The 26,731-nt window shown below is 50.6% G+C and overlaps 1 protein-coding gene across 2 annotated transcripts in view; it reads right to left on the reverse strand.

The window, feature by feature from the left end:
• Nucleotides 1–26,731, reverse strand: part of DHRS11 (dehydrogenase/reductase 11) — a 34,398-nt gene that overhangs the window by 7,291 nt on the left and 376 nt on the right. For both annotated transcript variants that reach the window (XM_064166325.1, XM_064166324.1), the window contains exons 2-3: nt 9,371–9,580; nt 144–238 (exon numbers count right to left, since the gene is read on the reverse strand). In XM_064166325.1, the coding sequence (XP_064022395.1) occupies nt 144–238; nt 9,371–9,580 (305 nt within the window). The remainder of the gene's footprint in view (nt 1–143; nt 239–9,370; nt 9,581–26,731) is intronic.

Genomic DNA, 26,731 nt, shown 5'->3' on the forward strand with positions numbered 1-26,731 from the left:
GGGCAGAGGCAGCCTGATCCCACATTCTCCTTAAACCCTTTCTGCAAGGAAGGGCAGAGGCAGCCTGAGCCCACATTCTCCTTAAACCCTTTCTGCAAGGAAGGGCAGAGGCAGCCTGAGCCCACATTCTCCACCCCACATACCTGTTAATGTTAATAATATGCCCATCATCAATGTTTCTCTCTTTCATGGATTGGTAGGCTTCTCGGGTGCAGATGCTCACAGCCATCACATTGACCTGAGGGAACAGAAAAGAGGAAACTAAACCAACAGCTCTGCTTGGCACTCTTCGACCTGGCTGCCTGCACTCCCAAAGCTGCAGATGCAGGCTGCAGTCCTCGACTCGTGGCAGTTCCTGCAGACCCCAACAGAGGGAAATGTCCATACACCACCAAACGTGGCATGCCCCATGTCACTCCAGCCCAGATCAGTGCTGTGATCACGAGGGGCTTGGGCAGGCAGCACAGATACCCAGATCTGTGAGGTAGCCTCGACCTCTGCTAGAAACAAATGGACTTCATTGGTTATGGGGCAGCTGTGGGGGTAGAGTGCAGAGCAAGGAAGGGCAAATCCACCTCCCGGCAGCCAGCGCTCTGCCCAGGAGACAAAGTTGTTTATTGTGCACAGCACTAAGTGCACTGCTGTTAGGGCAGCTGACAGGACACTAGCAGCAGGTAATTAGGCCAGCTAGTTAATGAGGAAATCCCTAGATACTGCCTGCCTGAGAGCCAGCTCTCAGAGGCACTGCAGACCACACAGCAAGCAAAGAGCTTGCCATGCAGAAATCACAGACTCACTTTGGTTGGAAAAGCCTCTAAGATTGTGCCCAGCCAACAACACAACACCACCATGGCATTAAACCATGTCCCCCAGTGCCCTGGCCACAGGTTTCTTGAGCACCTCCAGGGATGGAGACTCCAGCACCTCCCTGGGCAGCCTGTGCCAATCCCTGACCACTCTGTCAAGAATGAAATATCACAGAATTGCAGAATGACAGAATTAAGCAGGTTGGAAAAGACCTTTGAGATCGAGTCCAATCTATCACTTAACTCTTCTAATTAACTACACCATGGCACTAAGTGCCTCATCCAGTCTTTGCTTGAACACCTCCAGGGATGGTGACTCCACCACTTCCCAGGGCAGCCCATTCCAATGGCAAATCACTCTCTCTGTGAAGAACTTCTTCCTAAAATTCACCCTGAACCTGCTCTAGTGCAGCTTGAGGCTGTGTCCTCTTGTTCTGTCGCTGCTTGCCTGGGACAAGAGACCAATCCCACCTGGCTACAGCCTCCTTTCAGGTAGTTGTAGGGAACAATGAGGTCTACCCTGAGCCTCCTCTCCTCCAGGCTGTAATGTTTCCTAATCTCCAACCTAAACCTCCCCTGGTGGGATTTGAGGCTATTTCCCCTTGTTCTACTCTTTATTCCTTGGGAGAAAAGCCTGATCCCCACCTCACTCCAGTCTCCTTTCACAGAGCTGTGGAGAGCCAGGTGGTCTCATCTCAGCCTCCTTTTCTCCAGACTAAACAAGAAAAAAAAAAATAAGACAAAGATCACATCGTGCCATGGGCAAGCCAGAGTGGGCCACTAACCCTGCAGGTATGAAAGCCACCAGTCTGCCACTGCCTGCTGATCTTTCCCTCTTCTCTAATAGGACAAACCAAGGAAGTAAGGACATGGCAATTTACCCAGTCCTTTAGCACTGGATCCAGAGCACTGCAGACTCTTGCTCTTTGGATGAGCACTCCCCAGCACAGGGTGGCTGGGTTATACTCAGCCCTGCCATGCACCATCAGCAGTGTGCAGATGCTTTGAGCATTTGCTGACCATAAAACACAGAGTCAAAGTTTCCAGGAAGACAGAGATGTGGAAATTCCCAGAGGTGTGTGCAGGACTGATGAGCAACCAACCATCTCAGCAGCACTGTTGGTTGCTCAAGTTGGTAGTAGCTTAGATTTGGAAATGTGGCCGACAGGTAGGAAGGGGTTGCTGAAGCCCTCTAGAAAGGATGTGGCTGCTTCAAGACAGGACACACTGGCAGGTTCTACTTGATGGATGTCACTTTGCTAGCTAGATGAGCAGACCAGACAGGCCTAAAACCACCACTGTGAGCTATATATCCAGGAGGAGCTGTATATCTGATGAATCACAGGTCAAGTGCCAACTAGAAATGGGAGGAGCAGCAGGAACAAGGTTGCATGGACAGCAAGCAAAGGATAGGAGGGGACTGGCTGTCACCCTGTGAAACTGATAAACAAGAAAGGGACAGGCTGGGACTTGCCAGCACAAAAGGACATGCAAGAGAGGGAGCATTTGGAGCCCAGAAAGGAAGAGCCAGCAAGGGATGGATTTGGGAGGTATAATTACTGAGCAGCACACAAAAGATGAGTGTGGTCGTTTGGAGGATCTTCCGGTCACTGCCTTTGTCTCAGTCCTAATTTCCTATTCATTCCCAGGGGCCATGCTTGTGAAGTTTTGCCTTGGTCACAGATAAACAGCCTGGTTATCTGATCTTGGAGCAGCCAGGGAACACAAGTAGAGTCATCATCCTCATCTAAGTGCACTTTGGTTGAGCACACAGGCACTGTCTGCATCTCAGTCACCATACCAGGAACTAGAGATAAACTTGCTGGCACCAGGGTGTGCAAGGAAGAAAATCAGCAGCCATGTCAGCAGGAGTGGCACCTCAGCACTGGAGTGAAGCCCAGAGCAGGCAGGGCTTCTGAAGGCTTCTTCACAGTGAAATGGTCAAGAAAAGCAGGAGCAACCTGCTCCAGTCTGATACTGAGAAGCCCTTTCAGATACAGATCTGGGCAGCTGTTAGGGCAAAACCTCTTTGTGACAAGTACAAATCCTGTCCCGAGACACTCTGCACCCATCGGGCACCTTCTTTGATGTGGCTGCGCCCCAGCTCCACTCCATCTCCACAGGCCACTAGAGGGTAACATCAGCCTAGAGCCTGAAATGCAGCCCCAAGGCTGTGACTCAGGCTGAGCAAGGCTTCGAGAGGGTAGAGTTACAACATTTTGGCAGCTACTGTCAAAGCAAGATGCTGATCAGCAGCCGCATGGGAAAGCCCAGGGCCCCTGCCATACGACTCTGGTGCAACAAAACGACTGGCTGGAAGGTGTCTGAGCTGGAGTGGCCTTGCTGCCTTTTCCTGATAGCACCCACAGGATGTTGGGGGCTGAAATCCCACTTCATACCATGGAACAGGCAACTCAAGAACCCAAAACCAAGCTTGGAAACTGAGCAAGGCTTAGGGCTGCATTGCTGCAAGGGAAAATGTAAAGGCTGTTGTGGCAAACAGCCCCACAAGACATTTCTCAGCCTTGTTCCTATTTTAAGAACAAAAGGTTCAAAGGTCCCTGAGCAAAGAGGGCCAACACATCTGTGCCCTGCCTCTGCACAGCATGCAGCACCAGGCAGCAGACCTGCCACTGGCCCTGCAACAGAAACAATGAAAGCACATTTTCTGGTAATTAATGAGTTCAAATTGCCAGCCTGGGAGACCATAAAAGATCCTGTTCCTGGAAGTGCTGAGCGTTTCTCTTCTCAGAATTGGCCTTTTCTAAGGCATCAAAAGGAGTGTCCCAGCTCCTAAGAACATTTGAAAATGCAGGTTACAGCAAACATCTCTGGGCATAGATGGTTTATAAAAGCAAGAGCTGAGCCTTGCTGGTCAAGGAATTGTAATGCCAAGAGGAATCAGAGCTCTCAAGGAGCAAGAGGATGTGTGCTGCAGTTCACAGATTCAGAGAATCACAGAAAGGTTGGGGTTAGAAGGCATCCTGAAAATCATCTAGCTCCAACATGGGCAGAGACACCTCCCGCTAGAACAGGTTGCTCAAGGCCTCATCCAACCTGGCCTTGAACACTTCCAGGGAGGGGACATCCACAGCCTCCCTGGGCAGCCTGTGCCAGTGTCTCCCCTCCCTCACTGTGAAGAATTTCTTCCTCATCTCCAGTCTCAATCTCCCCTCTTCCAGATCAAAGCCATTCCCCCTCCTCCTATCACCACAAGCCCTTGTCAAAAGACCCTCTCCAGCTTTCTTGTAGCTGCTCTTCAGGTACTGGAAGGCTGCTCTAAGGTCTCCCTGGAGCCTTCTCTTCTCCAGGCTGAACAGCTCCAGCTCTCCCAGTCTGTTCCCTTAGCAGAGGTGCTCCAGCCCTCAGATCATCTTTGTGGCCTCATCTGGACCCACTCCAGCAGTTGTCTGTGCCCTGAACAGTGCAAATGGAAAATTCATCTGGAATTCCTGACTGTAAAGGTCAGTAGGCAAAATGTGAAGGAGACATTCAAATTCCAGAGCCTGGAGCCAGTGTGTAGACAGCACCCAGCCCCAGCTCCTCCTGCATGGATCAGGGATGGCTGGAGGACTTTGCTCCAGCCCCTTGTCAGGCACAACCTTGCAAACAAGGAGAGAGAAAAGGGGTAAGCTGTGAACCAAGAAGATGTCTGAAGGTGTTAAAAAACTGAGTTGATGTAGCACTTGGGGACATGATCTAGTGGTTGTGGAGGTGCTGGGAGGGTGCACTTGATGAACTTCGAGATCCAAACTTAATGATGACTCTGTGATGGGCTCAGAACCTGCCTGCATACACCCTCCCTCCTGCACACACCAAATCTGCTGGCTGACAATGCTGCTGTAAAGCAACTGAGACACAACTCCTAACGAGAAGACTCCTGCAGCCCAGAGGAGAAGCAGCTTCCTCCCTAGAGAATAAATACCAGACAACCACAGAATCACAGAACATTTAGGTAGAAGAAGCCCCTTGGGGTCACCAAGTCCAACTGTTATCCCTACTCTACAAAGTTCACCCTAAACCATATCCCCAAGAACCACATCCAAAGGACTTTTAAACACATCCAGGGTTGGTGACTTCACCACCTCCCTGGGCAGCTCATTCCAATGCCTGACTACTCTTGCTGTGAAAAAATGTTTCCTAATGTCCATTCTAAACCTCCCCAGTTGCAGCTTGAGCCCATTCCCTCTTGTTCTGTCACTCATTACCTGTGAGAAGAGACCAGCACCAACCCCTCCAAAACCTCCTTTTAAGGAGCTGTACACAGCCATGAGGTCTGCTCTGAGGCCCCTCTTTTTCAAACTAACCATCCCCAGCTCTTTCAGTCACTCCTCATCAGATTTATTCTCCAGGACCTTCACAGCTTCCTTGCCCTCCTCTGCACTCACTCCAGCACCTCCACATCCCTCTTGTATTGAGTGGCCAAAACTGAACACAACACTCAAGGTGTGGTCTCACCAGAGCTGAGCACAAGAGGACAATCACCTCCCTGCTCCTGCTGGACACAGCATTTCTAATCCAAGCCAAGAAGCCATTGGCTTTTTCTGGCCACCTGGGCACACTGCTGGCTCATAATGAGCTGTTTGTCTATTATCAAACCCCAGGTCCCTCTCCGCCAGCAGCTTTCCAGCCACACTGCCCCAAGCCTGTAGCATTGCTTGGGGTTGTTGTAGCCCAAGTGCAAGACCTGGCATTTGGCCTTCTTAAAGCTCATCCCATTAACATTGGCTCATTCATCCACTCTACCCAAGTCCCTCTGTAGAGCCTCCCTGCCTTCTTGAAGATCAATACTGCCACCTCACTTGGTGCCACCTGTGAACTTACTGATGACACACTCTATGTCTTTGTCAAGATCATCAATAAAGATGTTAACAGATAAGGGACTGTAACATTAAAAAAGAGGGGGAGCAAGTTAATGGTAACATGATTCCAACTGCCAAATGTATAGATAGATATTTTATGGAACAGGTGTAACAGAGAGGAGAGCCTGAAAGGAGACAGAGCCTCAAAGCTCATAAAAAATGCATGCAAACAAAGAAAGAAATCAATTTACCCAAAAGAAAAAACCAAAACATATCCCCCCCCTTAATTTAAAGCCCTAATGCCTCCTAAATCAATAGCTCACTATTTGAAGGTTTTCCTGTCTTGCAGCCCAGAAGTGCACTGAATCCCTCCAACAGCATCTCAAACCCTGCTGCTCTCCAGTACCTTTCTCCAAGGGACCTTTGGAAGAAGCCTCCCTGTTCCTGCTCAGATCTGCAAAGCCCAGTGGCCCGTGAAAGGTCCTGGCAACCTTCCCATGTCTTGACCCTCCAGGAGCTTCAGAGCATGTAGGAGAAATGGGCCTGGCAACTGCTTCCCTGAGGCTGGCATGGCGCTGCAGGGAGGGCTGCCACTGCAGATCCCTCCCCAGACCGGCGCCTGCGGAGCCACCGCACGTTTGGAGAGACACTTCCAAGCAGGAAGGTGGCAGCCACTAAACAAGGGCACACAGAAGGAAACCCCCCGAGTTATTCCTCCTAGCAGGCTAAAATGCAAAGTCCAGGTTTCCCAGGCTGTCTAGGCTGAGGTGGGAGAAACATTTGGCTCTGGAGCACATCATGGCTTCAGCTTTGCATTCAAGGTGCAAGTGTTACTCAGTCACGCACATCAAGAGCAAACCCGGCAGCTTTTCCAGTGAGAGGAAATAAATCTGCCAGTGTGGCAGGAGAGCTTGGGTGTCTCAGTCTGTTCCCAGGGCTACAGCAGCATTTTGCCAAGCAAGGAGAGCAGACACAGGCGTACTGATCACTTCTGGGAACCAAACATGTCCCCAGACTGATTTCCCAGTTGTGAAGCCCCCCTCTCGCCTCTCCTTCCACCCCAGCCACCAACCCAAAGCAGCTCCAAAAAGTGCACACAGCAGCACCCACAAGGAGGCTACCAAACTCTGAGGACTGTAAATAGCAACACTAACTTGTCTCCTGGAGGACAATCCCCATTCTGAAATCTTTCTCCCTAGAAGTGGTGAAGGGTGAGGTAAGGGAGCACTTACAACTTCAGCTTCCCTGGAGAGCAGAGCTTCTCTGGAGAACAGAGAGGGGAAAAGTCTTCACCTGGCAAAAGCCTCATGTTCCCCCCTCAGCCTGCCCACCTTACAAAGACAAAGGAGCATGAGGGATATGAAGCACCCATGCAGGCATCCTCACATAAGAGCATCACAGCCACCAGGACAAGGACCAGGCAACCTAGAGGACCAGGCTTGCGGCGAGGCGGTGCTTGGAAGTGCCCAGCTTTACACCAGCTCAGCCTCAGCTACACTTCATTTTCTTTAAAGACTCCATGGCAACCAGGGACTGAGAGACAAGACTGTGCAGTGACCCAGGCTGGGCAACCCACAAAAGCCTGGGTGGGCAGACAAAGCCGAGCTGAGCTTGCTTTGGCTGCAGTCACAGCAGCCAGCAGAGTGGCCAAAATCCTAACAAGAACTTAATTAGCCAGGATACAGCAGCTCCTGCCCTGGCAGCAGGAGTCTAAGGCCTCAGTGTACCTCTCTGTTTTACTTTACACAGGCCCTGAGACTACTGCTAGACAAAATGTCACCAGCTGCCAGAGGAGCCAGCAGATGCCTGCTGACTCCACTGTCAGACGCAGTGGCCCCAAGCAGCTTTTCAAACACATGTGTCTTTGCCTTCAACAGGACAAGTTCTCACAGCTGCTAAAGCTGCCACAAGTCTTACCCAAAGCTGCCAGTTCAGCTCCTCTTCCTATAACAACACCACTTTTCACAGAATGGGTTGGAAGGGACCTTAAAACTCCCCCAGCTTCAGCCCCCTGCCATGGGCAGGGACACCTCCACCAGCCCAGGCTGCTCAAGGCCTCATCCAGCCTGGCCTTGAACACCTCCAGGGAGGAGGCATCCACAGCCTCCCTGGGCAACCTGTGCCAGTGTCTCCCCACCCTCACTGCCAAGAGTTTCTTCCTCATCTCCATTCCAAATCTGCCTTCTTCAAGCTTCAGCCATGCACAGAGTAGGTACTACAGGAAGGGAAAATCACCTTCATGAAAAGCTCCTGCTCAGCATCTCACCAGCCAGAGCTGCAGGAAGGCCAGGAAAAAAGTGCTGTTGTAAGTGCTGAGGTCCTACAGCTGTGCCTGCCACTGCTGTGTGCAGAAAAGGGCCACCACACAATGACAAGAGATGGGGAAGTCTCAGAAAGAAGCAGGGCAGCACCTTGGGACAGCACAACCCAGGGAGAAGCACCACTAGTAGGTGGCCTGGACCATTTGCATACACTCCCAGTTTGGGATGTGAAATTGGCTTGTTCACATCCAGCTCTAACCAGATTATGGGCAGAAAATTAAGCTTTAAAGACAAAAAGCATTACAGATTTTTAAGCCAAAGAGAATCTGCCCATTTCACAGCCCACTGCTAGAACTAACAGGATTAGCTACAAAAGCCACTGCTTGCTGTTCTGTTTCCCATCTTACTGGAGAAAAAACAGTGAGGCTCATCTCCCTTCAGAAAGCAAAATGCTCCTCAAGGCATGAAGTGTTTTCATACTCCAGGGTGAATCACAGAATCGTTTTGGCTGGAAAAACCCTCAAAGATCATCCAGTCCAACCATCAACCAAACGCCCCCATGGCCACTAAACCACATCCCTGAGGGCCGTGGCCACACGAGTCCAAAACACCTCCAGGGATGAGGACCCCACCACCTCCCTGGGCAGCCTGTTCCAATCCCTGACCACTCTTGCAGGAATGAATTTTTTCCTAATGTCCAACCCAACCCTCCCCGGGTATAACTTGAGGCCATTTCCTCTCCTTCTATCACCTGAGACTAGGGAGAATAGCCCAGGCTCCACCTGGCTCCATCCTCCTTTCAGGAGCTGTAGACTGAATAACCCCAGGTCCCTCAGCTGCTCCTCCCCAGCCCTGTTCTCCAGACCCTTCCCCAGCTTTGTTGTCCTTCTCAGTGTCCTTTTTGGAGTGAGGGGCCCAAAACTGAACAAGTATTTGAGTTCCAGCCTCACCATTGCCACGCACAGCAGCACCATCACTTCCCTACTCCTGCTGGCCACACTATTCCTGATCCAGGCCAGGATGCTGTTTGCCTTCTTGGCCACCTGGGCACACAGCTGCCTCATCTTCAGCTGCTGTCAACCAACATTCTCAGGTCCTTTCCCACCAGGCAGCTTTCCAGCCACTCTGCCTTCAGCCTGGAGCATTGCATGTGGTTGTTGTAACTCAAGTGCAGGACCCAGCATTTGTCTGTGTTAAACCTCATGCAAGTGACCTCAGCCCATCGATGCAGCCTGGCCAGCTCTCTCTGCAGAGCCTTCCTGCCTCCAGGCAGATCAAGGCTGCCACACAGTTTACCACCATCTGCAAACTTACTGAGGGTGCTCTCAATTCCCACGTGTAGGCACATTCCCAACTGGCAAACCTGGGCCACGTCAGAGCTACTTGGGAAGCAAGTCCTCAGCTCTGCACACGTGGAAGAAGAAGATGGGGGCAATGGTGCTGATGGCCAGAAGAAATAAAACCCTAGCATGGTTCCTGCTCTCCCAGCAGCACCACTCACATCTATCATTGTCCTCCAGCCCTCTGTCTTCCCTGAAAGCAGGGGCTCTGGGCGAGCCAGCCCTGCGTTGTTGATGCAGACATCAACTCCTTGGTGAAGGGTCTTGATGGCAGAGAACATTGACAGGATCTCCTCTTCATTGGAGAGGTCGCACTTGTAGGGGATGAGGGTCCCTGGGTAGCCAGCACTCTGGCATTCAGCTGCCAATTTCTAGGGAAGAGAAAGCAAAAGAAGAAAACAGCCATCAGCCTCTTCCTGTGGACCAGCTTTTCCAGCCATTTGCTTCAAAACACACCCCAGGGCTCAGAGAACACAGCAGGCTCCCCAGCAAGCCTCTCTTGAAAGCAGGCACTGGGGAAGAGTTGTTGTAAATGCTAATTAAGAAAAAAGAACTATCAACACTCGTAAGAGTCTGAGCTCTGCAGCCTTTGAGTTATTCAGCTGGAGGATGCACTCTGTGCTGCTCCATCACCCCAGGCAACACAGGCCAAGATGAGGAGGCGCTGGCAGAACACAAATCAACACTGTTGTGGTGTGGGGCTGCAGGCCTGCATCATGGACTCAGAATTGTTTGGCTTGGAAGAGCCCTCTGAGATCACTGAGTCCAGCCACCAACCCAGTACCACTCTGGCCATTAACCTGTGTCTCAGAGTGCCATTTCCATGCTTTTTTGATGAAGGACATGACAATCACAAATCTGACAGTTCTTCATCAGCCATTACCAACAAATACCCCTCTGGAGGTATTCGAGGCATGCCTGGATGCTTTCCAGTGTGATCTGCTCTAGGTGATCCTGCTCTGGCAGAGGGGGGGGTTGGACTGGATGAGCTTTTGAGGTCCTTTCCAGCCCCTAACATGCTGTGATTCTGTGACATTCCAAGCATCCAGATCTTTTACCAGACAAGAAGACAAAAAGCAAATGAAAACCCAGGAGCTGCTGCCGGTCTGGTGTGTTCACGCTGAGGCAGCCACCACACCAGACGCTCTGGAGGATGCCCTCACCCCCTGACGCTAATGAGAAGCAGCATCTCCTCCCCGATGTGTCACAGCAGTGACATCTGCATGGTGAGCAGGCACCACGGGATGTCTGGTTTCCATGGAGTGATGGACTCTGGCTACCGACGGCCACCAGCCCACCCCCAATGCCATCGCCCGCACCGCTGGCACCAGCCTGACGTTCCAGCGGGTGCGACGCAGCTCTGCTGCTACCAGAGGCAACTTTCCCACTCCTCCCAGATCCTCCCTGCACACTGAGGACTGCAATTCACAGCAGGTTAGAAAAGGAGCAGCAAGGCTCAGCGCAGGAATTGCCTGCCTGGGAGCAGAGGACACAGGATGGCTGCTGCACCTGAAGGTGGCTGCTGAACAGTTTGGCTTCAGCTCAAACTCAGTGCACACGAGATCAGACTGGGCCAGAACAAGAACATGTGGAAGCCAAGGCACCAGCCACAACACCCAGGACCACCCCAAATGCCACCACATGGGAGGACAGAGTCTTTTATTTCTTGCTGCCATGTGCAGTATCACCTCCCAGGTTGTTCCAGCCCCTTCTGGAGGAAGACATAAGGAGCAATTCCCACCTTCTGAAGAAGGCAGATGCTGGTTCCACCATCCGTGGCAGCATGGGGAGCAGTCTGGAGAGCCACACTGGCCACGGACAAGCCAGGGCACCGAAGGTGTCTTTCTCCCAGGGGAAGCTGGCAAGCCCCAAGGTCCCCTGTCCCTCTCATTTAGCAGAGCTGCTCTTTTGGTGGTTGCCACAGGGCCTTGCCCCTAAAGCACTCAGAACAGGTGACACTCCCAGAGCTTGCCAGCCAAACTGGTATCCACCTTCAGAAACAAGCAGTAGAAAAAAATCCCCAAACAACTAAACAAACAAAATTAAATAAGCAAAAAGAAACCTGGAACAAAACCCCCAAAATCAAAACTGGAACACAAGGGAAAGAGGAAAGAGTAGAAAAAAATCCCCAGAGACAGCATGGCACCTGCTTCCCTGGCACAGGCTGTCAGGAGACCTTGTGGGGCTGCACTGGCTCCCAAACACCACAGGACCTGGCCAATGCCAAATCAAAGCATGGGTCCAGCTGCCATCCACCTGGCCCCCAGCATGTGCCATCCTGCAGAGAGAATCACAGACCCACAGACCAGTCTGGGCCACAACAGCTCCCTAGAGCTCATCTAATGCAGCCCCCTGCAGCCAGCAGAGACATCCCCACTAGACCAGGTCACTCAGGGCCACATCAAGCCTCACTTTGGATGTCTCTTTAACCCATCTTTAACCACCTCCCTGGGCAACCAGATGCCAGCATGCCCAGGAAACCTGCAGGTTCTGACCCCTATAGGTGTGTTAGAATCAGCTCTGCTGCCCAGCAGCACACCAGGGGACAGCCACATTCCTCAGGGTTCCTCTGGAGGGCTGGCAACTCACTGAGCTGCCACAAAGTCCAAAGGAGTGGAAAACAGAAGTCCACCTGAAGATGTGAGCTGGATCCCAGCTCAAAATTATAAAGTGGGATTTTTTTTTGGTAACCAACATTTCCTTACCCAAATTTTACACAGAGCAGGGCTAAGCATCCTCACTGGGAGTGGAACAGACAAGCCAAGACCTCCAAACCCCTCTCTGCACCCCAACCAAGTACATTAATTTTAATTACTCTGGGGTAAGTGGCTCTGTTCAGTAAATGATTCTCAACCTCTCTCAATTCCCAAACCACCACATAGGCTGTCCAAGTCCCTGAAGAATGAGCTTAAAGCTTCTTATAGAATCACTGATTTGTTTTGGCTAGAAAAGATGGAGTCCAACCATCAAGCTAACATTACCATGGCCACTAAACCATATCCCAAAGTACCATGCACATCCATGCTCGAGCACCTCCAGAGATGGAGACTCCATCACCTCTCTGGGCAGCCTGCTCCAGGACTCCAGCACCCTCACATTAAAGAAGTTCCTCCTTATGTTCAGATGGAACTTCTGATGTTCAAGTCTGTGCCCATTACCTCTTGTCCTGTCACTGGGCACCACTGAACAAAGCCTGGCCCCATCCTCCTGACACCCACCCTTTGGCACGGATGAGATTCTCCTTAGCTCCTCTCTCAGCTACACCAAGAGTAAGCTCTTCATCGCTCAGAGAAAGGCTTCTCTGCCACAGCTGACCTGAGAAATTAAACCTCTCTCAAGCTTTTTTTTTCTCTTGGCTGGTGTCTCAGGGCCTCAAACGAGACTCAGCATGGATCCTTTCATCTCTCAGGCTGCACTTGTGTTACAAATTCTCTTTGAATATGAAGTGCAGAACACCGCTGACACCCAGGCGGAGCTGCGCACGCTTCCACCGTCTCCAGACAAAGAGCCGTCACAGGCTCTTCAAAGAAGCATCAACTGCAGGCAAGTTTGCAAGGGGAGGCTGATGTAAAGCAACTCTCAAAATCAGGCAGCTTGTAGGATTTTTTTCAGAGCATCCATTAAGTCTCTCTGTTAATTTCATTCCACCTGAAGCAGAAAACATGCACGAGGAGTTAAAAAATACAAAAGAAACAGAAAACGAAGGAAATAAATAAAGCTGTTTTCCAGATGTCCTGCTGGAGAGTGAGGACAGGACACATCCATGAAGATCAGGGCCACTGTGCCTCCAGGAGGGTGGACATGTCAGTTTTAAACAAGATCTGAGCATCTCTGTCATGCTCTCATCATTGGATGTTTGGAAAACATAGAACTGTCGAGGATGGAAGAGACCTGGAGAAGAGGAGGCTCAGGACAGACCTTATTGCTGTCTACAACTACCTGCAGGGAGGCTGTAGCCAGGTGGGGTTGGTCTCTTCTCCCAGGCAAGCAGCAACAGAACAAGGGGACACAGTCTCAAGCTGTGCCAGAGCAGGTCGAGGCTGGATGTTAGGAGGAAGTTGTTGGCAGAAAGAGTGATTGGCATTGGAATGAGCTGCCCAGGGAGGTGGTGGAGTTGCCATCCCTGGAGGTGTTCAAGAAAAAACTGGATGGGGCACTCAGTGCTATGGTCTAGTTGATTGGATAGGGATGGGTGCTAGGTTGGACTGGATAATCTTGGAAGTCTCTTCCAACCTGGTTGATTCTATGACCCTTGAAATCGTTAAGCCCAACCACTTTCTTAGAGCTCACAATCCCACCACTAAACCACATCTCTCAGCACCCCATCCACATGTCTTAAATACCTCCAAGGATGGTGACTCTACCATCTCCCTGGGCAGCCTGTTCTAATCCTTGAGAATCCTGTCTGTGAAGAAATTTTCCCCAATCTCCAACCTAACTCCCCACTGGCACAATTTCAGGCCATTTCCTCTCCTCCCATCACTTGATTAGGGAGAAGAGATCAAACCCCACCTGGCTTCAGTCTCCTTTCAGGAGCTGTAGAGAGCAATGAGGTCTCCAGACTCCTCCTCTTCTCCAGACTAAACAATCCCAGGTCTCTCATCTGCTTCTCCCCAGCCCTGCTCACCAGCTTAGACACCATTTTTTCCCCTGCCATCTCTGTGATTTATCTCAGTGCTCAGTGGTGCTGCATGAATGCATGAGCTCATGACAAAAAACCCACCTAGCACCTCCCTACACGTAATAAGACAAAGAAGAATGCCTGGTCCTGAAGCTTTCTAGATATTTTGTTTTCAAAGGTCTAAAAGGATCACAGAATTACACAGAGTACAGCAGTGGTTGGAAGTGACCTCTGGAGATCATCCAGTCCAACCCTCCCCTGCCAGAGCAAGAACACCTACAGAAGATCACACAGGGACATAACCAGACAGGTTTTGAATGTCTCTAGGGATGGAGACTCCACCATCTCTCATGGGCAGCCTGCTCCAGGGCTCCAGCACCCTTACATTACAGAAATTCCTCCTCATGTTCAGATGGGACTTCTGATGTTCCAGACCATGCCTCTTGTCCTGTCACTGGGCACCACTGAACAAAGCCTGGTCCCATCCTGCTGCCACCCACCCTTGGATCAGCACTGATGAGATACCCCTCAGGTTGCTTTTCTCCAGACTAAGCAGCCCCAATTCTCTCAGCCTTTCCTCATCACAGAGAGGTTCCAGTCCCCTCAGGATCTTTGCAGCCCTTTGCTGTGCCCTCTGCAGCAAGTCCCTGTGCTTCCTGAGCTGGGGAGCCCAGAACTGGACACAGGATCCATCTGTGGCCTCATCAGGGCAGAGCACAGGGGGTGGAAAATCTCTCTTGACCTGCTTGCTGCAGTCTTCTCAATGCACCCCTGGATGCCATTGGCCTTCTTGGCCACAAGAGCACATTGCTGGCTCATAGGCATCCTGTTGTCCACCAGGACTCCCAGGTCCTTTTCCCCAGAGCTGTTCACCAACAGCTCTGCTCTCAATCTGTACTTGTCCACACTGATGTATGTGAGGATGCCTTACATTTATGGGATGTTTTCCACAAGTTAGGAACAGATCTGTTCTGCTCCCAACAAGGGGTTAATGCTCTTTGTGCCTGCCACACTTGAGAAGGGCATCATGCCACACATTTAGATTCAGGCTTGGTAAAATGGTCCTAGAAAACTAATTGGTGTAAATATTTAAGGGGACTTAGAAGGAGAGGAGAAGAAAAAAATAGGAAAGAGTCAAGTAGGGCTTTATGTGACAAACCATCCTATTAACTCCAGCCACATTTAGTTCAGAGAGATTAAAGCCAGAAGAAGCCATTAGGTAAGTTTTAATCTGCCCTGCCATTCTTCACAGGTACTTCCAACCTACTGCTTTAGCTTCTGCTTCAACGCAGAGTGCACCAAGAAACCAACTGGAAAGAACCCCAAGTCACCCCAATTATTTTTGCTATCAAAGGAAATGAAGAGGAAAAGCCCTAATGAACAGCACCCCAGTTGGGAAAAGAAACTGGGGGGTTACAAATCCTTTAGTTTGGCTGATTGGCAACTTTGAAGTGTCTTATAAGTAATACCAGTTCAACAGCACTGGAGCTGGGGTTAAGGTTCATACACTCATTGAGTGGTTTGGGTTGGAAGGGACTTTAAAGCTTGAGTTCCAATCCCCTGTCATGGGCAGGGACACTGCCAGCAGCCCAGGATGCTCAAAGCTTCATACAGCCTGGCCTTGAACACACCCAGGCAGGGGACATCCACAGCCTCCCTGCACAGCATGTGACAGTGTCTCACCACCCTCACTGTCAATAATTTCTTCCTAATCTCCAGTCTCAAATTGCCTTCTTCCAGCTCAAAAACATTGCCCCTTGTTACTACAAGCCCTTGTCAAAAGTCCATCACCTGCTTCCTGTAGCCTCCTTCAGGTACCAGAACACTGCTATAAGGTCTTCCCAGAGTCTTCTTCTCTTGTTTGGACCAGGTGATCCTTCCATGCCTTCCAATCTGGCATGCCATGACTATTTCTATAGTATGTTCTGTGACAACAGGGCACAGTAAGGCAGCTCTCCCTCTTGCTGGGCTACTCACACCCATGGAGCTGTAATGACTTATGACACCCACCAGAGACCATGCAAAGTTACATCTTGGCATACCCCTGGCATCAGCTGCTTGAGGTGCCTCACGGATGCTGTCCACACTCTGGACACTGAACATCAACACAGTACCTGCTTTTGACTCAGCAAACTCATCCTACTAGCTCCACAGGGGCTAAGCAGCACCTGCCTATGCCTGAAGGTGGCACATGGAGCCACTGAAGTCAGACTCCCAGCTAAACAAGGGGTTGGTTGAGCAGTCCCAGTACGGGCAACTGCCCTCCCAGACTCAGGTTGCTTTCTTCCAAGCCCTCTCTGCTCCTTGCACTTTTCCAGTGCTTAAATATATGAGATGACTTTGCTCTTGGCTCACTTCATTTTACCTCTCCAGCATCACACACAAGCCAAATCACCCCATTTATGCTGCCCTGAATGTTTCTGCTACCTTAAGTCATCCAGTCAATGGCTCCCTACATCAAGGCTGAAGGAACTCCTGGTTGTCTGCTTGCTCAGATCACATTGCTACAGGCTGGCGTGGGGGAGGAGGACACACACTGCTGCTGCATGACAGCTCATTACAGCAGTATCCCCTGCTCATTCTGAGCTATGACTATGCTAAACTGACCATCACAGGTGCCTGCCTGCTCTTCAGCTCCAGCATGCACAGCAGGCTCCCATGCAGCCATGGAGACACTTCCCTTCCCCACACAACCCCAGTGCCCTCCCCTAGTGCTCCCACTCAGACTGAAGGTGTGTACCACAGCCACCCCCAGTCCTCCACCAGCACTCAGCTGCCCTGACAAGCAGGGTTCAGAGACCACAGAGCTCCCAGACATCCGAGTGCCTGCACACCGCAGCTCCGATGGTCCACACGTCACAGGCTGGATGGCTGCCCATTCCAGCTCAGATTTCCAAGGCAACCTGCAAACACATCACTGGGAGGGCAGAGCTGAGGCTGAGCCTCAGCCTGACACCCTCAGATCGTGGCACGTGCCTTCTGTGTCATCATTGCCACAGGTGAGCACACCTCCACCGTGCTCAGGGGCCTGAGTAAGAATCCACTTCAACTGAATCAAATTCCATCCAGTCTCATAGCAGGGAAGGTCTGAGGCACCCAGACATGCCCTGATCTGCTGGTTTGAGGCTGACTGGAATAGTTTAATGGGCAAAATTAGATGACAGGCTGTGAAAAGGAAACAATGGTGGTGGCTACTGCACTCATAGGTTCACTGATATGTATAAAAGCGAGGACACAAATGCAGATAAGAGTCTGTTGGTGTCTGTTATTTTCTTCCTGGGCTTCTGCTGTTCTGCTTGGATCTGTGTAACCCAACACATTATTCTGCTTCTAACCCCCCTTGCCGATCCTCCCAACTCACCTTGCATGTAAGGCAGACTCTGGGATAAGGTAGAGGGGTGGAAAGAAGGTGGAAGGCTGGTTGGGAGCCCCTCCTAGGGACTCTGGTTTCTGGGAGGGCTGCTGTGTTTCTGCATTACCTTTACCTTGGATATAGCTGTAAACATTTATGTATATTGTGCACATATCTGCTTGTAAATTGTGCTAAGCTGTGAATACAAAGCTTCATTCCTCGACTTCCAGCTAGCTGAGTCTAGCCTGAGTGAATTCATTGTGCTGGGGGGTGGGTAACTTCCAAACCATCACACCTAAAGATCCAAGGTATGATCAGAGGTCTGTGGAAACCATCAGCATGTGCCTACCTGGAGCAGCAGATGTCCTAACTGAGTGTGTCTCCACACTTTGTGGCTAGGACTGGAGGGCACTCCAGGGGACAGCCAGGACCTATCCCCAGCTCTATCACAAGCTCATCAAGAGACTTTACCCTTTCCCAGCCACAGACAAAGAAGCAGCAGATGACAACCCACCAGTGAGTGCTGAACCTCTCTCAGAGGGCCAGGAAAGCCTGAGGATCACGGGCCAAGCCCTGCACCTCACTGCCACACCGCACACCCATCAGCACGGCCACCCGCACAGCGCCCGCTGCTGCCACCAAAGAGCTGCCCCAGAACAGGCCCCTGCTGCCTCACCAGGAGATCAGCCTTGTCTCTTCTCAACACCCCAAGCACAGCCACGGCTCTTCTCCAGAGCCTGGAGCCAAAAGGAGGCTGTAGAGAGGTGGCTGTGGGTCTCTTCTCACAGTCAAGTGACAGGACAAGAGGAAAGGCCATCAAGCTCCAGCAGGGGGAGGTTTGAGCTGGACATTAGGAAAAAGTTCTCTATCAAAAGGGGTTCTCAAAGCCTGGCACAGGCTTGAGATGGTGCTGGGGCACCTCATCTTAACTACACTAGGGCCTGATGATCCTTGGGGTTCCTTCCGAGCTGGCATTCTGTGGTGGAATCCCCATCCCTGGAGGTACTTAAAAGCCACCTAGACATGGTGCTCAAGGATATGGTGTAGTAGTGACCTTGGTAGAGCTGGAGAACAGTTGATGATCTTGAAGGTCTTTTCCAGCCACAGTGACTCTGCGCTTCCCTGCTCTCTGCCAGTGCCATCCAGGTGGCAGTGAGCGTTCCTGCTGCCAGGGCAGGGCAAGCGCCGTGGTCCCCACACGTCCCTGTCTCATCAGCCCCTGTAATCCTCCACGAATCCTCTTCTGAGGAGACAGATTAGCACAGGCTGGGGCAGCAGTGAGCCTTTCCCCACCAGCTCCCAGCACTCCCCACTCTTAGAATTCAGCTGATGGCTCCTGAGTTTTAACACAGCCCAGATTTACCACCCGCTGCCAAGTGCGACAAAGGCTCCTGGATGTCCCAGCCAGGCTGAGGTGCGAGCAGACAGAAGCCAGAGCAGGGATTAGAGCTTCCATCACTGCCGGGCAGCTGCAGGTGCCACGATTAAACATCTGCACCAACGCCCCCGGGCGCGGCCAGCTCAGTGCCGCTCACAGCCATGCCAACGCTAATCCCTGCTAAGCTGAGCAGAGCTGCAGCCGACCTGCACAAGCCAAGCGCAGGGAAAAGGCTGCTCGGGTCCTCTGCATCTGGGCCCTGGTTCACCTATGGGATCAGAATGGGCACAAACCTGCCCAGGACCAACCAAGGTGAAATAATGATATTGCCAGCCAGGAAATCATGGAATCGCAGAATGGGTTGGGTTGGAAGAGATCTTAAAGACCATCCAGTTCCAACCTCCTGCCATGGGCAGGGACACCTCCAGTAGCCCAGGCTGCTTGAGGCCTCATCCAAACTGGCCTCCAGGAAGGGAACATCCACTCTGGGCAGCCTACTTCAGTACCTCACCACCCTCTCTGTGCAGAATTTCTTCCTAATCTCCAGTCATAGAATCACTGAATCAGCCAGGTTGGAAGAGACCTCCAAGATCATCCAGTCCAACCTAGCACCCAGCCCTATCCAGTCAACCAGACCATGGCACTAAGTGCCTCATTCAGTCTTTTCTTGAACACCTCCAGGGACAGTGACTCCACCACCTCCCTGAACAGCCCATCCCAATGCCAATCACTCTCTCTGGGAAGAACTTCCTCCTAACATCCAGCCTATTCTTCCCCCGGCACAACTTGAGACTGTGTCCCCTTGTTCTGTTGCTGGTTGTCTGGGAGAAGAGACCAACCCCACCTGGCCACAACCTCCCTTCAGGTAGTTGTAGACAGCAATGAGGTCAGCCCTGAGCCTCCTCTTCTCCAGGCTAAACAACTCCAGCTCCCTCAGCCTCTCCTCATAGGGTTTGTCTCCTCTTCCAGCTTAAAGCCCTCTTGTCCTATGTCTGTTAACACTTCCCACACGGACACTGGCAGGAGTGAAGGTTCAAGCCTGACTTTAGCACAGCCACTATTTTCTGCAGAGCTTAAACTTGTCAAGTCCCCCAAAACCACCATCATATTTTCTCCTCAACACTGTGCCACCTTCCTGCGCTGGGGTATTGTTCATACCCAAAACAACAGCCAGAACCTTCCCCTCCCACCCCCAACCCTGCCTCTCCATGTCTGAAGGCTGCTCCTGTGCAGTCTCTCACCTCCCCACTCCCCAGACCAACAGGTGACAGGTTTTATACAGGGAAACTGAGGCACAGAACAGCTGCCTGATCTGCCTTGTTCCAGAGGCAGAACAAGGACCCCACCACACCTCCAAAACCCCAGGGAAGGCTCAGTTGTGCTTACAACCCCAAAAATGGGTAACAACACACCCCAGTACTGCTGCTCTACTGCAGAGCCACTGGGCACAGGAGAGCAGCAGAGAATGAGATCTGCTGCCATAAGGCATTTTAAAAGCACTGTTGGGAGAAAGGAGGATGAATCCAACTGAATGTAAAAGTAACCCTCCCCTCATGAGCCTTCTGAGCTTCAGGGCTGAAAAAAGCCACCAGGACAGCAAAGCATTTCCCCACTACTCAGGTCAACAATTCCGAGATCTCTTTTGTATTTATCAGGAAAGAATCTGGTCGGGGACAAGTGACAACAAAAGCTCCTCACCACTCCTGAGGCAAGGCCTTCACCAAGCATAAAATAAACCCCTCCAGAGGCCAAGGAGATTCTGAAGGTCATCCATTTATAGAGGCACCATGCCTGGGGGTGATCTTGCCTAAAGCTGCCTCTCCTGCCTTAAAAGAAGATCATTTATGAGGCTACTACGTGGCCCAGAAGCTCTGCCATGAGAGTAATGGGGCCAGGGAAGAGCAGATGGGGAGCAATGAGGTCCATGATGAGCGTTTGGGGACAGCAGCTCACCCATCTTCAGCACAGGGAGGATGAGAGCTGCAGAGCTTTGTTCAGGCTGCCCAACTGATGGGACCCAGGCACCAAAATTCATGGTTCTTACCTTCAGCCACAAGCACATAGCTCTAAGTCACAAGACTAAGACAACACAAGCACAGAGAGATGAAACCTGTGGATTGGGGAATGCTCTGTAAACCCCAAACCCAGCTGTAGTGCAGAGGGACAGACCTCACCGTGGACACTTGCCACTTCAGCTCAATCCCATGTACAAAACACCAGGAGGGGAAGCCAAAATTTCAACCAGTTGACCTCTAAGCCATCAATGTGCTTTGGAGCAACACAATTAAATTTCACATTCAGGATCTATCAAATGATTTAGCTGTTAATTAAGCACCTTGGAGTCAAAACCTTGCCTTGCACCTCATGGCCCAGGCTGCAATCAGTGGAAGTGATCAGCCAGCCCTCAGATGGTTTCTTGGGATGCTCAGCTCCCAGGATGAAGGCTCAGCCACATTTTCACATCTTCCACAGCACCACAGCATTGCTTGCCAAAGTGAGCACCGAGCTCTGCACAGACTGGGCTGCTGGGTCTGCAATCAATAGCTCAGCTTATCAAAGGCTTTCTTGAGCAAGACCTAACCTTGGCAAGGCTGTCCCTGGTTATAAACGTTACCTTTGATCAATAACTGTCCCAGTGCATTCCAATTCATCAGCTAAACCTCAGCTTTTAAGCCCTGTTTATTGCTTCCTGTGCTGCTCCCTCTCCACACCCCAGAAAAAGAAAAGATTTTTCTTTTAAAGGAGATGTCACAGAATCAGAGAATGGTTTAGGTTGGAAGAGACCTCAAAGCTCAGCCAGTTCCAACCCCCCACCACAGACAGGGACACCCTCCACTAGAACAGGTCACTTAAAGCCTCATCCAACCTGGCTTTGAACACCTCCAGGGAGGTTGTGTAGCCACAACCTCCCTGGGCAGCCTGTGCCAGTGTCTCACCACCCTTACTGCAAAGAACCCTTTCCTAACATCCAGTTTCCATCTCCCCTCTGCCAGCTCAAACCCATTACTCCTTGTCCTGTCATTATAAAACTTTGTCAATAGTCCCTCCCCAGCCCTCCTGTAGCCTCCTGCAGACACTGAAAGGCTACTCCAAGGTCTCCTTGAAGCCTTCTCCTCTCCAGTCTGCAGAGCCCCAACTCTTGTAGCCTGTCCTCACAGCAGAGCTGCTGCAGCCTTCTGAGCATCTTGGTGGCCTCCTCTGGACTCACTCCAACAGTTGCTGGGAGCTCCAGAACTGCACACAGGACCCCAGGTGGGGTCTGATGAGAGTGACCAGGATGTCATGTGGGACAGAGTCAAATGCCTTGCTCAGGTCCAGGTAGGTGATGTCAGTTATCCTTTCCTTGTCCACTGTTGGTGTGGAATCATGGAATGGTTTGGGGTTGTGGAAGGGACCTCAAAGCTCATCCAGTTCCAATCTCCTGCCATGGGCAGGGACACCTCCACTAGCTCAGGTTGCTCAAGGCCTCATCCAGCCTGGCCTTGAACACCTCCAAGGAGGGGACATCTACAACCTCCCTGGGCAGCCTGTGCCAGTGTCTCCCCACCCTCACTGTACAGAATTTCTTCCTAATCTCCTGTCTAAATGTCCCCTCTTCCACCTTCAACCCACTGCCCCTTGTCCTGTCACTGCAAGCCCCTCCTCAGCTCTCTTCTAGCACCCTTTAGGTACTGTAAGGCCATTTTGCTTCATGCCTCAAACATTGTGAAGAGGCACTTGGTGGTGCTGGATTTGCCCAAGGTTCTCACAAAGAACCTGAGAGTGAATGTATCGAGAATCCCAGAGAACAGAGGATCAGAGAAGTGTTTTGGTTGGCAGAAACTTTTAACATCAACAAGTCCAACTGTCACCACACCACCACCCTGGCCTTAATTAAACCATGGCCCCAAGTGCCATCTCCACACATTTCTTGGATTCCTCCAGAGATAGTGACTCCATCATCTCCCTGGGCAGCCTGTCCCAGTACAGTTTCCACCAAAGCTTTGGTTTACAGGCTGCTAAAAGCTCTTGGCTAATTCACTGCAGCACAGACTCAGAACATGCCTAGGTACCCAAAGAGCAGAAAAAGCACACAGCAGGAGTGCACACCAAAAAGTCTGTGACAGCTGCTACTACCTTTAGGCTTCTCTTTCAAATCACACTTTCAACCCAAATATCTCCTGACAGGCCAAAAGAAACTAAAGACATTTCAATTACAGTTTATTATTCCATGACTGACTATTCAAGTTACTGTTGGATGACCACACAGAGTCTCCACTCAGGAAAGTGACCCTAGGAAGGAACACTTGTGTGCATGGACTGCAGAAGGGTCATCACCACACTTTGAAAGTCACAGTCTCACAGTATCACCAAGGTTGGAAGAGACCTCATAGATCATCAAGTCCAACCCTTTATCACAGAGCTCAAGGCTAGACCACGGCACCAAGTGCCACATCCAGTCCTGCCTTGAACAGCTCCAGGGATGGCAGAGGGGAAACTGAGACTGCATGTAGGGAGATGTGACACAAGGAAAACCAAAGCCAGTGCTGAAATGACGGCACCAAAGTCAATGCTGGCTCCAGGCAAGTCGAGCACATGGAAGAAAAGCCAGAGGTTGGTGCAGGTTTTGGAAGCCATTAACATTTTTATTGTAAAAGTCAAATAAAGAGCACTGGAGTGGTGACACAGGTTTAATACCCAGACCATAGCCCTGCAATTCCTTCCTTATCTTGCCTCCAGCCCTTATCTGATTTATCAAGAGATTAAGAAATCTTGACAGAGCCTTTACTGCCAAGTTGAACTCCCCACAAGACAACAGACTCTTCCAGTCACCAGATGGTTGTAAAACCACCATAAAGACTGCTTCCAGCCACTTTGCCTTGAAATGGAGGAGCAGTGCATAGCAGGAATGAAAACACACTTTTGTACTACAAAAAAATGTGTTTCCCATTCCTGGAGGTGTTCAAGGCCAGGTTAGACAGGACCTTGAGCAATCTGGTCTAGTGGAAGGTGTCCCTGCTATGGTGGGGGTGGTTGGAGGTAAGGCACCTTCCAACCCAACCCATTCTAGGAATCTATGAAAATGAGGGCTGTAGTCCTGTTCTCAGCTGTACCATTTGCCACGATCTCTTTTTTGGGGGTGCTCCTTTCTACACCACTACTCACAGCAGTAGTTAGTGAATTATTCCATTTGATACAGCAATGAGATTTGCCCAGCAGTAATCACAGCCACAATGGCCTGACCTCTCCTTTATTCACATCTGGCAATACCAAGCCCTCAGCTCCTTCATATTTCTCTCTTCATACTGCTCCATCCCTGTGCCCCAGTCCTGAACATCAGCATGAGGAAGTGTCCTGAAATTGCACCAGGGGAGGGTTAGCTTGGAGATTAGGAACAATTTCATTCCTTCGAGAGTGGTTATGGATTGGCTGCCCAGAAAGGTGGTAGAGTCACTGTCCCTGGAGGTGATCAAGAAATGTGTGGCCATGGCACCTGGGACTTGGTTTAGTGGCCTTGGGGGCATTGAGTTGGCAGTTGGACTTGATGATCTTTAAAGACTTTTCCAAACAAAACAATTCCATCATTCTTTTACTTCACCCATCCTGCCCAGCATGCATGTGCCACTCTCCCCAGGTTGGCACATCCTTCAACTCTCCACTAAGGCTTCCTCCAAGGATCCTCCTCCAGCTCCCAAAAACAAAGGCTTGGAAAAGTAGCAGCAGGAATTAACAGCTGAGTTTTTCATGGACAGATCTGGTTATACAATAACTAACCAAGGTAACCACATGCTCACAGAGTGCTAACAGCACAGACCTTCCCTCTGCCTTCCCCCTGCCTGGAGAACCTGAAGACCCTCCAGCAGGCAGAAGCCCCAGCAGCAGCTCCCAAAATGGAGTCTAGCTGCATCTCCCACCATGTCAGCCCCTGCACACTGCACCAACTCCTGCATCTCCAGGAGGCTTCTTTCAGCCATGTCCAAAGTCCCAAGTCCCAGAGTGAGCTCAACAGTTAGAGGCCTGAACATCTTCCTCTTTTCTTTTGTTAAAGGAAAAACACCCAAGGTGAAGCTGCTGGAGGAAAGCATAAACAGCTCTGCTCCAAAGGCATGGCAGGAGTTGGTAAGAAGCCTCATCAGTGTTGACACAAGTGCCCCTGGCAGCCAGTTAGAGGTGATGGACCTGTTCCCAGAGTGACCCTGGACCACTTCATGCTCCACCACCTTCCCCAAGCACGCGGCACCTTCTTTCTCTTTAAGGCAACACACTTCAGGATAAATAAACCCATAATAGCAACGGAACAAAACACAGTCCAGACACCTCCCAGAACAAATGACCCTGTGCTACAAACACAGCTTAGGCCTTAGAGAGGAGGGGAGAAAGAACCAAGCAGGGACAAATGTTGGCTGCCGCATCAAACACAAGGGTTTGAAACATGACAGTGACAAGAGACTTGAAAGATGCCAAAGGGTCAGCACTGCTGAGTCCACGAGCATAACAAACAGCCCAGATCAATCTCCTGCATGTTTGTGCAGATTCAAATCAAAAGGCTAACTCTTTAAAAGCTTACTCTTCCTGAAATCTGGGCTGTGGTTTGGCCAGAGAACTTTCAGAAAGGAAGGCTTCAGAACAGGAGAAAACTCCTCTGCAGCACTGAAGGACATTAAAACTGTCACTGATTTTTCTTTAACAAAGAAAATCCACAGATTTCACATGACAATGAAACAGATTTGGTCAACAGAAAATTCCAAAGTATTTCATCAACAGAAAATCCAAAGAAAAGGCGATATTGGAAGTGGCTTTTATATCCTGTTTGGAGAGGAATGGGAAACAACAGCATCCCTTACAGTATCCTCCACCAGCTACCATAAGAGAACCACAGCCTGATGAAGTCGAGCTGTGGAAGTAGGTGAAACCCCTTCAACCACACATGGGCAGCCTGCAGAGAGCTCAGTGGCATCAAAAGGCTGGGAAGTCTAAAATTAGAAGCAAGCCCCAAAGGACAGTTAAATTAGTCACACTGGTGTGTTCTTTCCTCTCTGCAAGTGGTGCCTGATTCTCTGTGATGAGTGGGAAAAAGTTTTGTTTGAGCATCTCTTTAGTTAATCCCTCTTCTCAGCAGCACCACCAGTGTCAAGCCTTGTCTAAAATATTTTGGACTATTTATTCTTGGTGCAGCCAACTCCATGTGGTGGATCCTCATGACCTTTGCTAGAAGGAAACACAAGTGCTGGATGCTTAGATAGATAGATGGAATGGGCTGCCCAAAGAAGCTGTGGATGTTTCATCCCTGAAAATGTTTAAAACCAGGCTGGATGAGGCTTTGAGCTGCCTAGTCTAGCGCTTGAAACTAAATAATCTTTGAAGTCCCTTCCAACTGGGGCCATTCAATGATTCTACGATCTCCTTTAGCTCAGTGAGCACCAAATCAACCAAGAGGACAATATTTAAGCTATCTGACTATAACATTTTCCTTCCTCAGAGAAAACTTCTTAAAAAGTAAATAAACTTTAGATCACGTCAGTGTGAGGTAAACACTACAAATGCTGGGTTAACGTTGTTGGTCTTGATGATCTTAAAGGTCTTTTCCAACCTGAACGACTGTACAATTCCATCAACTGCATAAAAGGATCCCACTGGAACTACTTCTTTTCAGCTTCTTTAAGACAGCACCATCAGGTTATTGATTTACCTCTAGAGATGCCCATCATAGGGGTAAACGACATGTTAGAGACCGAAAGTTACTTTAACGCTAACTCGAAAGGGTGTCACATCTGCTGAGCAGCGGCATGTAGGCAGAAAGGACATTATTCGCCACAAAAAGGCCGTTAAGTCCCACAGAAAGCCCATTACACCCCACAAAAAGCCAGTTATGTCCCCCCCCCTAAGCCTGTTACCCTCCTGAGACCATAGGATACACCCCACAGCGAGTGGGTTTAACGAGCCCCGGAGCTCTTGGCAGCTCAGCCCGCTCCTCGCAGCCCGGCACAGCGCAGAGCCAGGGGCTATTTATAACCTCAGTAAGAGGCAGCTCAAACCCTCAAACCTCCAAAACTGCCCCTTAGGCAACTTCCAACCCCGCCTCGTCACCTGCCCCTCCAGACCGGGAGAAGCTCCTGAAGGCTCCATGAAAGCACCCAGCCCGGAAAGCCCCCACGCACTGGCCATACCCGGCTGTAGCAGGGGCCGGGAAC

The sequence above is a fragment of the Pogoniulus pusillus genome, chromosome 27 (assembly GCF_015220805.1).
Source record: "Pogoniulus pusillus isolate bPogPus1 chromosome 27, bPogPus1.pri, whole genome shotgun sequence".
NCBI lineage: Eukaryota > Metazoa > Chordata > Aves > Piciformes > Lybiidae > Pogoniulus > Pogoniulus pusillus.